The following is a 14,377-nucleotide window of genomic DNA, read 5'->3' on the forward strand; positions in this document are numbered from 1 at the left end:
ATTACTTTCAAATATAATTATTACTACAGAGATTAATAGGAAGAAGAATCTGAAATTATTTAATTTACCTAAACATGCTTTCTAACACTCTACCAAACATTCATTCTTTTTCTTATTCAAGTCAGTAAAAAGCAGGTAGTACAACTATCCTAAGACTACTTAGTTTATTTTTAAATTACTGAAGTATTTAAAATAAATATTCTTAACAAATTATTTGATGGGACAAGATTGAGTTGCCAAAATTAAAGTATACATACATACTACTTGTCATTCAAAATATAAATCCAGCTGATTCACCTTGTCGTGGTGTCATAATCGTCGAGGTATTCCTCGTCGCTCTCGTCATCGTCCGGTTGATCGCTAAGCACGTCCTCTGGATCCGCCTCAGAATCATCTTCGTCATCCGCATCAGCGTCGAGGTCATCCTCGTCGTCAAGATCGTCTTCGTCCTCATCAAGATCGTCGTCCACACCCTTCGGAATCGGCAAGTCGATTGGTTTCTTCGGTTTTACATTTTCTGCAAATCCGATACGGAACAATAATTTCCCTCTGGCTCAATTCGAGCCAACGCCAACAATTTTTAAAATTAATAATTAACATTAATGACCACCTTTTCATTCATACTTGTTCATACTTGTTAATCTGAAACTTTGTATCGATTTATTACATGAAATAATAATGGGAAAAACTCTTATCACAGATTTGAAAAGAAAATTCGAATAATTTTTCACGTGAAAATTGGCTGACACGCACGGTATGATTAAAAGATATTTTTCTGGGAAATAATTGATACGATTTAATCATATTTGATTCATCTCTTTTGTAGCATAACATTTTCAATTATACAATAAAATACTTGTAGTTTTGTTTAACCAATTGTTGTTACAGGTACATGATGAATTATTTGATGCATGACAATTGGATTGATAACTAAGCGAATCCACAAATACACATATTTCTGGATATTTGCATATGTAGAGATTAACAGATGAAGATGAGAATTAATTAGAAATTTAATTAATTGATGAAGCACTTTATTAACAGATTCAGCTTGCAGACTTAATAGAGTTGGATTAAATCAATGGAAATTCCATTTTCGGTTTACTTATTCAAAGCTTTGTAATATTGTATTTAAATTATAATAAAATAGGAAACATCATGTTGACAACTTAATCAGAAATTAAATCTGCTGTTTCCTTCGTTAACTCAAAAATTCTTGAAAAATGTTTTAAACATCTCAAAAGAAAATCGTTTTACCAATATCCAAAGAATCTACATATTTTACCAAACACTTACCTAGTTAAAATTCAATATCATGCCAATTTTATTTAAAACATATTATAGTTTCCACAGGAAATGAAAAAATATTCATTTTCTGGCTTCTTGAAGTGTTCCCAGAGAATATAATTAGATAGTTTATATTTACCGGTTTAGTTTCACCGGAAACTCGTCTAATCAAAATCCAATATCATCTCACTTATATTTAGGACGTACTAATACTTTCAAAGAAAATACAAACATCTATGCAATTCCTTGTTTTCTGAATAGTTTCCAGAGAATACAATTAGATACCGATGTCCAGAGAATATATTTTACCAAAAACTCGCCTAATCAAAATCCAATATCATTTCAATTTTATTTAGAACATATTCAAGCTTCCAAAGGAAATGCAAAAATATTCTGACTTTTCGAAGTGTTCCCAGTGCATACAATTGGATATTTTATATTTATATATTTACATTGTACCAAAAACTCGTCTAGTCAAAATCCAATATATTTTCGCTCATATTTAGCCCATATTAAAACTTTCAAAGACAATGCGAACATCTATGTACACCCTGCCTTTGTAAATTGTTTCGAGACAATGTAATTCACCATGAAAAGAACCCACGGTCCGACAAGAACGCCGTGAGCGCGCGGCGCGTTCCAAAATTCGCCCTTTGCGCGAACCGTTCCCGCATAACTCGTCCCTTTCCCACCCTGAAAAACTCTAATTTGTCTCTGTTATGCTGAAGAGGGCAGCCGTCTTGACTAACTAGGTTCTCGAGATGTTCCATTCTCCGAGAATAGACACGCTGATGAGCTGACTTCTCGAGTTCTGCAAAGGCAGACAAAAGCTCGCGCGCCCGACGTATCCTCCCGGTGCTATCCTTTTATCTGGGTCATGTGGCGGTTGCGTTGGCAGTTTTTTTCGTCGTGGAATATTAGTATGTCTATTGCATCTTATCGAAAAGTTCTCCGCCTACGCGGAACAGCTAGAAAGAAACGTCGAGATCGTATCGGCGATACGGAGGCCAGACGCGAAGGGGTGGCTCTGCGTGTGCTGTAGTCGTGAAAGGGTTGCGTGCATCTAGGCAAGCGAAAAAAATCGATCTTTCAGAAATATGTTTATGCGAATAAAGTACAGGAAATTTGGTAAAACCATACTTTATCTTTTTATACGATAACAGCTATAGTTAGAAGAATCGAGACGTAAGGGGGTTGAAAATATTCTTAGGAATCCTTAAAAAATATTCTAAATATTCTTGAATATTTAAAAATATTCGTAGGCTGTAATATTTTTGTATCTGTACTTTGTAAAGAAAAAAATGTCTCGTGCATTTTTTAAAGAAAAATACAAATTTCGTCTTCTACGTCCCAACTGAAATTTATACTGAACATTTTCAAAGTTTATATTACTGCTACTTGTATATACTTATACACATTTATAATAATAAATCGTAAATACATTACCTACTATTATTACTTAATTTTTAGGAATGCAAGCATTTGCAGACTTTCTACATTAACACAAACCAAACTGAATATTGTACAAACTTTTCCTCTATTTACATGCTCTGTTCGCATGAACCCTTTACAGCCACAAAATGTAGCTCCGCAACCGAATTCGACTTTCTACGCTTCAATGAAAATATGAAATCACTTTCATAGAAAATATACTGAAATATATAAATTCTACTTACTTGCGTTTGTTACTATTATTACATATAACTTATTTACACATATTTTCTACGAATACGAGCGTCTCCAACGTTTTGATATTTATACGAACAAGCTACATCACAGTGCTCATTAAAATGTAAATTCGATTCTCCTTTAGATACAGCTTATTATTACCCACTTCAATTCACTGTTATTATTATTATTATTATTATCGTCACTTACAGCGCATTTACCCTTAGATTCCTTGAATAAAAACCCATTCGACCTGTCTACATTGATATTAACCATTCTAAATTCTATTGGAACAATTCCCTTTACTTATATGGTCCCTATTATACACAGTTAAGGTTTACAACCACAAAACCCAGCTCCACCAGCAAATTATACCCCATGAGCCACTACTAAAATGTAAATTTCATTTTTCATCACTAGCAATGTATTTACCTTCATGTTTTTCAATTATAAACTATTTACACGGATAAACACTATCCTGGATTCTGTTGCAATGATTTTCTCTGTTTATACGTCGCAACTCTGTACATGATCTTCGTTTTCAACCGCAGGATGCAGTTTCATCAGCGAATTCTGCTTTGCGAACCCCCATTAAAATGTAAATTCAATTTCTCCTTAAACGCACCTGATCATTACCCACTTCAGTTCATTATTATCATTACATCTGCCAACCAATTTACCCCTGCGCTCCTCGAACTCGGACCCAAAACCCATCCGCATTGATACCAAGCATATTGAATTTCGCTACGACTCTGCCTGTAAGTTTGCAACCACAAAACGCAGGTAATTCTGTCAGCAAATTTCTACCTCGTGGGCTCTTATTAAAATGTGGATTCAATTAATATGTACCATTATAACTATCGTTATTACGCGCAGCCCATTTACCCCCACACCCACTTAATCCAAATCCATTCGCATCGATACCAGCCATCCCAAATTCCGTTGCAACTACCTTCTCTATAAGTTTGCAACCTCAAAACGCAGTCCCATCAGCAAACTCTAGTTTGCGAGTCTCTATTAAAATATAAATTCGATTAATATATGCTACTTTGGCTAGGTTAGGGATTTTTATGAAGTCATGGTGGATTTGAAAATGCTAAAGTATACAGAAATAGGAATAACTATATAAAATATTCGAAGTGCTTCCTATAACGCAACAAGAATAACAGGAGCAGCAAAGAAAGTCAAAAGAGTTTCGACCTACAAAGGGTTCGTTTTATCGAGTTTTCGGGTATAAAAGCTTTAACAAACTGAAATTGGACTTCCAAAAGTCAACTTTTGGAAGTTGCAGCAATAAAATTTCGACGTAATATGTAGAAGAAAATTTCGATTCGTAGAAATTGGGTTTTTCCCGAATTCCGTTCGCAAAGGTAAAATATATACTATGTACGAGCTATCTGAATAGTTCCAGTTCCAGAGTTCTTGTACTTCGGGTTGCACAGATTTTTACAGCAGGACCGAAGGAAATGAAAGAACTTTAGACATTACGGATAATTTCCGGTTCTTTCGTATTTATTAAAAACAAACTGTTTTCTACAATAATTTCATTTTTCCATCCATCTTCTTAAAATCCGTGGTCAACTAACTAATTACCGCCTAATTCCACCTATCATAATTAAATACAATCCCCTAATACATTGAACCCATCGGCATCAGTATCGAACCATCCCATTCTTTCAAAAAACAAACAATTTGCTAAAATAATTCCATTTTCTCATCCACTTTCTCAAAATCCATGGCCAATCACCCCTAATTATAGCTACCATACACACAACTCTCATAACCATTAGACCCACCCAAATTCATTTCTAAAAATGAAACATTTTTTACAATAATTCCAATTCTCCATCCATCTTCTCAAAATCTGTAGCCAGCCACCCCTAATTCCAACCATCGTAATTAAATATAATTCTCTAATATTGTACATTGAACCCATCTGCATCATTATCGAACTACCCCATTCTTTTCAAGAACGAACCATTTTCTACAATCATTCCATTTCCTCATCCACCTTTCCAAAATCCGTAGCCAGCCACCCCTAATTCCAACCATCATAATTAAATACAGCTGCCTAATACATTGAACCTACCCGCATCATTATCGTACTACCCCACTCTTTCCAAAAACGAATCATTTTCTACAATAATTCCATTCCCCCATTCACCTTCTCAAAATCCGTAGCTAGCCACCCCTAATTCCACCTACCACCCTCGCACACAACTCGCGCATCCCCCATTGAGCCCAGGCCCGCATCAACCCCCAGCCATCCCGAATTCCGTTACAACGTCTGCCTATTCATACTCCAACGGCAGCATACGCGGTTTTCCCCGCAACCGCAAAACGCAGCTCCGCACGAACAAGGGGCTGCGGGGGTGAAAGGGCTGCGCCGTCCGCTTAGACGCGCCGGGGTGGCTCTAGCGCGGCTGGTGATTCATCGGCGATTCCTATTGATTCTAAAACCGCGCGGCGGGTTGGAAACGGGCATCGGGTGTATCGCTGACTGTGTCGTCCACCCTCTTCTTCCCTTCGCCGCCTGGGCCCCTCCCATCCGCGGACACGATCGGGCAGGGTGTATTAGGGTCGGGGGTTTATTAGCTACGCGTTCGCAAGGTACTACGCCGCCACATCGGCGTCCATCGGCGAAGAAAAGATGCGCAGAGGGACGAGGAACAGCGGAACGAAGCGGAGCAGAGCCGAAGTCGCGAGGCGTTACGTTGCGCAGTCGTCGGGAACGTCGACGGGGAAGCGTTATTGATTGCACGAACGAGCAAGACGGAAGCGGCCGCTAGGGGTGAGCCGGTTACCGGGGACCGAGCGGTAGAATATACCTAGTTTCTTAATGCACCCTACTCGAGCCGCCTTGCGACAGCCGATGAAACGAAAGAAAATCGGGGAACCTTTGAACGTAGAATTTCGTGGCCGTTTATAGTCCCTCCGTTACTCTAGTCGCCTGAGGAATTGATAAACTATGAATAAATTCGAGCTTGCACCATTCGGCGACGATATTTTCTCTCTGCCAAGCGATTGTAGAGGCTACCGTCCCGCCGACGGAATTCTCGATAATCCCGACCGTTTTAATGGCGAACGCATCGCTGGCAACGTATGAAATGGCCGATCCCCTACTACCCCGCCCTTCCCGGCTCGCTACTGTGTGCCGTGTTTCCCTTCTCGCTCGCTCGCTCTTTTCCCAACTCCATTTAACCACGTACACGTCGAATGATTAATGAAACAATGAGGAGCACCGTTGAAACGAATCAATGGTATTGAACGGCTCGATGTACCGGCCCAGCGCCGCCGGCAGGAGAAAGTATATGTACTCGAAACTCGTGAAAAGGAGTCGATTAAAATGAGCACCCGGGCAAAATGACAAAGAACGTTTTGTCGCGTCGTGCGATATTTACGGACGTTCGGATGTACATAGCCGGCTCTGACTGTGCGGGGGGTGGCTCGGGGTTTTTCGATCGGGTGGTCTAGTTTTCTGAACGGTTTATTAGATTGGCATTCGATTCTTCTTTTTTCGGTCTGTTACGATTGTTGCTATTTTCTTCTTCTTTTTTCTTCCCTTTTTGGATTGACTGATTGAATAGGGGATTTCGAAAGGGTTTTAGCTTTGCGAGGATGTGGCAGAGGTTGAATGGCGCTGGAATTGAAGTTGTTGTCTAATGTCGTAGTGTTTGGTTCGTTGGTATATAATTTGATGTTTTTGATCGTGAATATTCATCGCTTTTTAATGGAACATCGATGACAGCTTTTACTTTGATATTTTAGTTTGAAACTATTTTGTTTTGGTATTTTGCGCATTATACAAAATCTGATGTTGAATGGTAGATTTCGGAATTTTGGCGACCCGAATTTCTTGGCCAATTTGTTCGATTATAAATATTGCGAAAGTGTAACAAGAAATTTCACTGATTATTCAAAAGTTTCGATGAGATTTGTGATTTCAAGTGGAAACATATGCAATATTCCGTTTTACTTACCAAAAACACACGATTGTGTTAATAAACTGGGAATTAGGTTGGATTTATACCATTTTTTTTATTGTTCCGCTGGACTAGAATATTGCAGAATGGCGAAGTGCATACAGGATGTTATCAACGCAGAGTACGACTTTAATTTTTAATGGAAACGATTGCCCCCGTAATTGCGCTAGCTGGAACTACATTATCGTTAATAATTTACTAGGGAAAAGAGAATCTCATGCTCGTTCTACGTCTACGTTTACACCAAAGAAACTAATACTCAAGAATTAACAATTATTGGTAAGGAAACAATGTTTCCAATTCCCATATCTAGCAAATAATCGCACGCTAAAAAAAATCCTTTAAAAACCGAGATCCGTGAGAACAGTGTTTCACGCTTTCCTCGGTGAACAATATATTATTTTCAAATTAGCGAAGTCAGTGTTCAGGGAAGAAAGGAAAACGAAAATATGGCGGTAACGAGCGGTCCACAGTCTAATTGAATGGCTTCTGAAATGGCCGCGGACGAAATGTTTTCTCAATCGGACTTTAAAAGCCGTTCGGCTCCTCGGGAATTTTATATCTATAATTAGAACATTCTCCGCTGCAATTTTTTGCGTCCGTTTCAAGAACAATTTTTTATCGGCTTAGCGGAAACTGGAAGTTTTAATGAGTTTCAAACGGCAGAAAAACGTCGCTTCATTTGCATCAACTCGATAATTCTCGGATGAGCGTTCGTAACGCGACCTTTTCAAACGAGTTCCGAACGAGTTAAATGGGATGCACACCGGGACACGTCTACGGATAAGTTGTTCCCATCTACTTGGTAAGACAAATAACGAAAGAAATTATCTTTAGGAAGGCCTGACGCAGAACGTATTCCCAAAATAATCTTTGTCGAACCGTAATCAATTTGTTGGATAGTATACGCTGTCGGTTAAGTTTTGGGACTAAATGTATAAAACTTCTTATCTTTACATTTGATTAATGCGTATGCCCATGTTCCTTTATCATACGCAAACATTCTCCAATAAACGTTGTTTACAAGAAATGAAAGTTTTTCTTTAAATATCGGTCCCAAAATTTTCACCGATCGTGTACTTACATCGCAGATTTACAGACGTCAGGCTGTAAATATGTACACCTGACCCTCGATTCACGTGAACATCTGTTCCGCGAATTCTTTTTACGCGAATGAGAATCGAGTAAATAGAGTCTGCCGGTAGAAGAGAAAACAAAATATTGAAAACAGAAGCTGATGTAAGTTTCAAAAATATATATTCATTTCATATAGCTAAACGAAAGAAATAATAACGACATTTTATAAAACAAAAGTACATTTTATTTTACTAAATTCAGGTCACCCAATGCCCTACGATTTAATTTCGTAATTGCACTTGTTAGAACTGTTTATCCTCAATAATGTAATAGTAAAACAAAAAATTTCATCATCTTTCTGTGTCTAGATTCATCTTAAACCATATAAATTGCTAACAAGAGAAATAATGTTTCATTTGTACCCAGAAAGATTGAATGGCATTTATATTTATTGAACGATATTATTAATCTTCACTAAAAGTCTAACAGGATATTGTAAGGCAAGGGGTTAAACCATTCGCATCTTTGCTCTGAATGTGAAGTTTACTTTCTAAATCTAAGATGCTCAACTGAAAGTCTTTTAAGCTTTACACTGCAATTAATCTGATCTGATCCATACAACTGAGTAACATAGACAACTAAAAGTAATTATGTGTGAATATTCCGCTCTTGGTGATAAGCAACAGTCAATATGTATGGATTATTCCGCTTAACACGTTAAGCACCACAAAAATCTTGACCATTTTTCTGTACAGTTATCTTTTTTGGCAAAGAAAAGTAGCAACAATTATTCACTATTTGGCGTTATCATTGCATTACACTATTATCAACTTAGTTGCGGCATTAAACATTTTGATTCGACATCGATTATCTTGCATGTTACGATTGTCTTCGAGTAATTCAGAAGCGTCACTCATCGATGACTGATATGGCATTTAACTTGTTAATGATACAAACGGGTTAGGATCGCGCACAAAAACTAGCGTGTAAATAGTGTTCTAATTTACCGGCAAAAAACAAAACCGCGTATATTGAGGGCCGAGTGTTCCTATCTACACGCGTGTTTTGATTATCTGGAGTTAGTCGGGGGTCTTCAACGAAGTTTTGTACACGTACAGCCGAGAAAAAGATAAAACATTAAATGTTGACCAAGCAATCGCGCGAGTGGAAGTTTGAAACTAAGTAAACATTACCGGCAACCAGGAGCAAAGTTTGGACCCAAAGTTAGCCCCAATGACATTACCGCCACCAGTACTCGCGTGGATCTGGCTTTAAAGTACTGTACACACTTCGCTCTAATAATTCCTGTCGTTCGCTTCATAACCCGTCTAGCTGCCAACGGCAAGAATCATTAGACCGGTAAATATTGGGGAAAAGAATTTAAGTTTCTCGAGCGTGACGCGATAATTGTGAAAGTGGTCTAATCGTTTGATGTACAGAAAAATTGAGTTTATAATAACTGTGATTAATAGAGTTCATAATTCCGTGTATTGATGGATGTAAGAAATTTACTAGAAACTGTTTCTTTAAAACTTGAAAATTTGTTGTATTGTACACTGATTGTTGCTATAAATAGTTGTTTAAATAAAGAATATCATTTGCTGTAGTAGTAACATTGCTACATATTTCCAATTGAAACGCTGTAATTTGAAATTCAAGAGATTTATTTTTTATTGTTGGCTAGTATATATTAGTGTTCTCATTTTGGGGCGAAGAAATTTCTTTCATGCTTTTTTTTTGTTATAGCTTAGTACATATTGATTTAAACAAAAAATTTTGAAATTGAGGACCTTTTGCATATAAAAATAAACAGTATAAATTGTGCTGAAAAGGAAATTGGTTTTACTTTATTTCTAATGTCAATATATTAATGTGTTGTTAATATTAATTAAGATATATTCAATTAAATATTCATCACAAACCTAACACCCTTTTGCAAAAATATTGGACCGTGACATTGCATTGAAATAGTATTTTTCAAGAATATTTCACATAGGTAAAATATTAAACTACGTTATTGCCTATTAATTACTGTCTCCAATGGCCACAGTCAAGAAAATTCAAAGTTCACTACTCTCAAAAACAGAATTATCCTACGTCTTAAATTTCGTTCACGACCAGCGTCAATAATCAATAGTCTCGAAACAACGGTAATTTGGGAACAGTTCTGCGACTTCCTTTCCGTTCGGCTCTTACTCATGCACTTTGTGCAGGCAAATCAATACGCTCCAATACACCTACACACGTACATACAGGAGTTGAACGAAGTAATGGAAACATTGTTTATAAGGCATGTATTGTGCAGCTGGAATTAGTAATTATGAAGTGGAATACTTGAAGAGTTTCTGTGCGAAGAATGATATAATTAATTAGATTACTTCATTTAAATGAAACAATAATATTCCATTAAACGTTATTCGGAATTTGTTATTTACAATTTGATTCTCAGGAAAATTCAGCTGTATTAATCACCAATCATTCTATACAGTATTAATACGATGACCACCAGATTAACATTCATCAAAATCATCAGTAAAACTAACAAGTCAAGATGTTCCATAGAGATTCTAAATGTATAGATTCAATGCGTTACCAAGAAAATTTTTAAAACTATATATAAAACTGTGCTAACCGTATTTAAGTGACGTTAAAATCAACTTTAACAACAGTCAAAATGTTAATAAATAATTGTTCGACCGTAGGAGGTATTTCCATCACTTTATTCAATCATTGAGTACACACATACACGACCAGAGTTGGGCAAAACGTAATCTGATTACACATCAATACTAATGACACAAATCTTTATCCAATAACAAATTATGACCTATAATTATATGGTTTAAAATAATAATGATCTAACTCCTATTTCCAAGTTCTCCAAAAAAAGAACTTTTGTCAAATGTTCTTGGATTATTCAGATATTAAAATTAAACTAATACGGAAATTAAAGTAACATTAAAATTACTGGTATCAATACTCAACAAAAACGAATATCATTAATAACATTATTCTGAGCCACTGAATTGTCACTTAGAATACCTTGTAATCGTTTTAACTTAAACTGTAGATTAGCAGCAATTGACAACTGTAACATCTAGTTGAGTCGTCTATTGCATACGAATCACCGTCGGTGACATATAATCAGATTACACGTTGCCCAACCCTGCGCACGATCAATGAACAAATGAATGAAGTTGAACGAACGAATGGAATGATGATATGAGAGTATACGTACGTTACGTACCTTTCAGGTGTTTCGGGCAGCACACGAACTCAACACCAGAGAACAGGGATATTCCGCAGGGCAGGAGCATCGCGAAGCTCCTCAGATTCATGTTCCTCTCGCGGCACGTGTCTGCGGCGGTGGCGTTCCATCTGGAAAGAAAACATTCACGGGGTTCTTTAAGTCCCCCATACACGTTGAGACACGCGGCGGTGCAGGCCTCGCTACAAGTGATGGGTTTGAGCTAGCGTTGAAAACTGCAATCGTAACTCGAGCAACAAATTTAAACTCGAAGACTCTAACCGTCTGCTGCCATGTTCACACCGCGATGTTGAAGCATAGGAAAATTTGAAACGCTTTGAAGATTGAAATTTATAGTCTCTGATAAAAAAATTAGGGCAACCATAGTTTTTGACAGTTTTCCTGGTAATCACAGCGTTGGAACATAGCGCTGGTTCATTGCTGATCTTCGTAAGTTTTGAAATGTTCGACGCTGTGTTAACCCTTTGCACTAGATGACTATCAGTCAGCATTTCATTGGATACAACAAAATTACGAAGTGTTATATATGATATTAAGTTTTGTATAATGCATCAATATGTGAAATATTTATATAAAACAGCTTTGTTTCTTAATTGACGTATGTTTTCTCATTAGTTCGTTTCAAGTAGTGTCGTCTATGTTTCATCGGAAAGTGTCGAATGTTTCTAGCGAACAGCTTCCGAGTGCAATGGGTTAATATAGTAACAGACGGCTCGAGTCCTCGACTGTTTTCAGGGATAAAGACTTCGAAGCTTCGAAGCTTACTCTCTAGTTCGAGCCTTGAAGTTCCGAAGATTTTAGGTTTATTGAACTCCAAGTCTTCAAGACTCAGCCTTTAAGGTTATCCTTAACTTCGAAGATTCGAGCGTTTTACAAGGCTAATTTCAGCCTTTCAGACTTTTCTACTTCTTGTTAGAGCGCAACTTGTGTCATGAAACCTTGAAAGACTCAAACTCGTTACTTATAGCGATGCCTGAATCGCTGCTAGTTTCAACGTATATGGGGTTCTTTACGGAGGTTCACCTTTGATCGCGACTCTTAGACCGTGTCAAAGGGAGCAGACGGAGGCCAAATCCTCTTACGAGGAAACTAATTTCTCCGCGACACGAAACAATTCAAGAAAGTCGATTAAGCGACTCGGACGATCGGCGGAAAGTTCTCAAACGCAAACTGAGGGAATTGATGTCGCGATGCTTGTGAAATATAGCTATCTCATGGTATGGTTGCTCTTCTTGGGTACTCGTAATACCTTTCACCAAAAAGGGGATAGCGACTTAAAGAATGTTCTTATACTTTACAGTGTCTTATAATTATCTGACCGTTAAATTGGCGAACAAGTTTTCTTGTATTTTTGCAACGTAATTATAATGAAAGATTTAATACAGTAGTTTTTCAATTTCAATTTAATTTTATTAATCTTTCGAAACCGTCGAATTTATCTTTCGATATATTGCTCCTTCACGCACTTGTGAAAAGTTTCTTTTTAATTTTGTTAGTAATAAAGCAGGTCTAACATGTTTTTAGCAATATGTTAGAATTTTACGAACTTTAAATTAAAATTGATCGAGATATAAATTTTTGTTTATAATCATACATCTTTGTTTAAAATTGTCTGGTATTCCCAGAATATGCATGAAAATTCCCCGTGGTATTCAAAGGGTTAATGAAATAGTTAATATCGCGTGTTTAAAATGCAACATTCAACACACAATACGAAAAGATATATAATAGATCCAAAGTACTTTTTTCCCTTACGTATTATCCGGTCTACCTTCGTTTGTAAGTAATAAACTATCAATAATAACAGTAACAATAACGATAATAATAATGAAATATTAATAATGTATTACAATATTAAATAAATACTGCCCCAAACCTAACTTAAACGACTCACCAGCGCTACCTTCAGTCAGCAAACGAAGGTGGTCGGTATAATACGTAAGCACCGTATTTTTATAATATTTCTTATATTTCTTTATAATACTCTTTAGGGAGAACAATTTTCTGTCGTAGTTCTATATTTCTAATTACGTTCTCAGAAATTCGGACTCGCGTAGAGACCCGCAGTTAACTAACGAGCGTAGTCTCAAAGAAAATCGTGCGGCAAGGGGTTGACTGTAAAACACGATGGTATACTTTTGACGGAACACACGGTTGCACGTTGAATCGATAGTTGGCTCGTTGCCTCTAGTGTTCGTTGAAATTCCCTTCCTTACCTGTGAGATTCCCAGCATCTCGTCTGATTGTGGAGGTGGTCGAAGAGGCAGCCTTCCGGAACGAGCAACGCGTCGCTTTGGAACGGGCCCTCTGAAATGAAATAGCCGTGAACAGAAACCAGTCGAACTTTACGCGAAAACACGGCTGCATCCCAGAAAATCCACGGCGCACGGGATCGCTTCGTTTGCCGTGCGGAGTTGGTTGCCGATTTAAAAAAATTCATGCTTCACGTTTAGTAGCCGGCGCGCGTTTAAAATTCCTTTTCCGCGGCTACCACTCGTCTGGGGCCATTTATAATATGACCGCAGCACGCTCGAGCAAATCGTAAAAATCGCAGTAATTTATTTGAAAATAATTCGGAGTGTAACTGACGCTCGAACAAAATTTATAATGTTTCGTTAAATTTTTGTATCATTCACTTTCTTTCAAGTAGCAATTATGCTTTATGAAAATAACAGTTTTATGATCATTTGATGAAAATTAATTATATTTTTCATAAATTTCGTGTATATTTTGTATATTTCCGTGTTTATATTCTTATATTTCTTTTATATTTTTATAATATATATATATATATTTTTTTTGTCTAGTTTTTGATGGTATTACATTTTCCTTGAAAATTTTTGGCAATGTTTCTTAGTGTTTATTTTGAGTTTATCTGATTTTTGACTCGTGTTTGGATTATTTGAATGATACAATGTAATACACAGAGTTTAATCAGATATTTTAGGGGCACCCTGTGTATACTTGAAAGCTTTCCAATTCGAACTACGTCTCTAACTGTACTGTACGTTCGACAGTTTTCAATTAGTGTTTCGATTGATTAAGTAATCCAACTGCGTGCGCGCGAAGTTTCAATGGACAATTTCGGGACACC

The 14,377-nt window shown here is 37.0% G+C and overlaps 1 protein-coding gene across 4 annotated transcripts in view; it reads right to left on the reverse strand.

The window, feature by feature from the left end:
• The window catches only part of Appl (amyloid-beta-like protein), a 62,084-nt gene that overhangs the window by 7,583 nt on the left and 40,124 nt on the right, over positions 1 to 14,377 (reverse strand). For all 4 annotated transcript variants that reach the window (XM_076372824.1, XM_076372823.1, XM_076372825.1 and 1 more), the window contains 3 exons: positions 13,500 to 13,590; positions 11,263 to 11,393; positions 298 to 517 (listed from right to left, as the gene is read on the reverse strand). In XM_076372824.1, coding sequence (XP_076228939.1) covers positions 298 to 517; positions 11,263 to 11,393; positions 13,500 to 13,590 — 442 coding nt within the window. The remainder of the gene's footprint in view (positions 1 to 297; positions 518 to 11,262; positions 11,394 to 13,499; positions 13,591 to 14,377) is intronic.

The sequence above is a fragment of the Nomia melanderi genome, chromosome 12 (genome assembly GCF_051020985.1).
Source record: "Nomia melanderi isolate GNS246 chromosome 12, iyNomMela1, whole genome shotgun sequence".
NCBI classification, from domain to species: Eukaryota; Metazoa; Arthropoda; class Insecta; order Hymenoptera; family Halictidae; genus Nomia; species Nomia melanderi.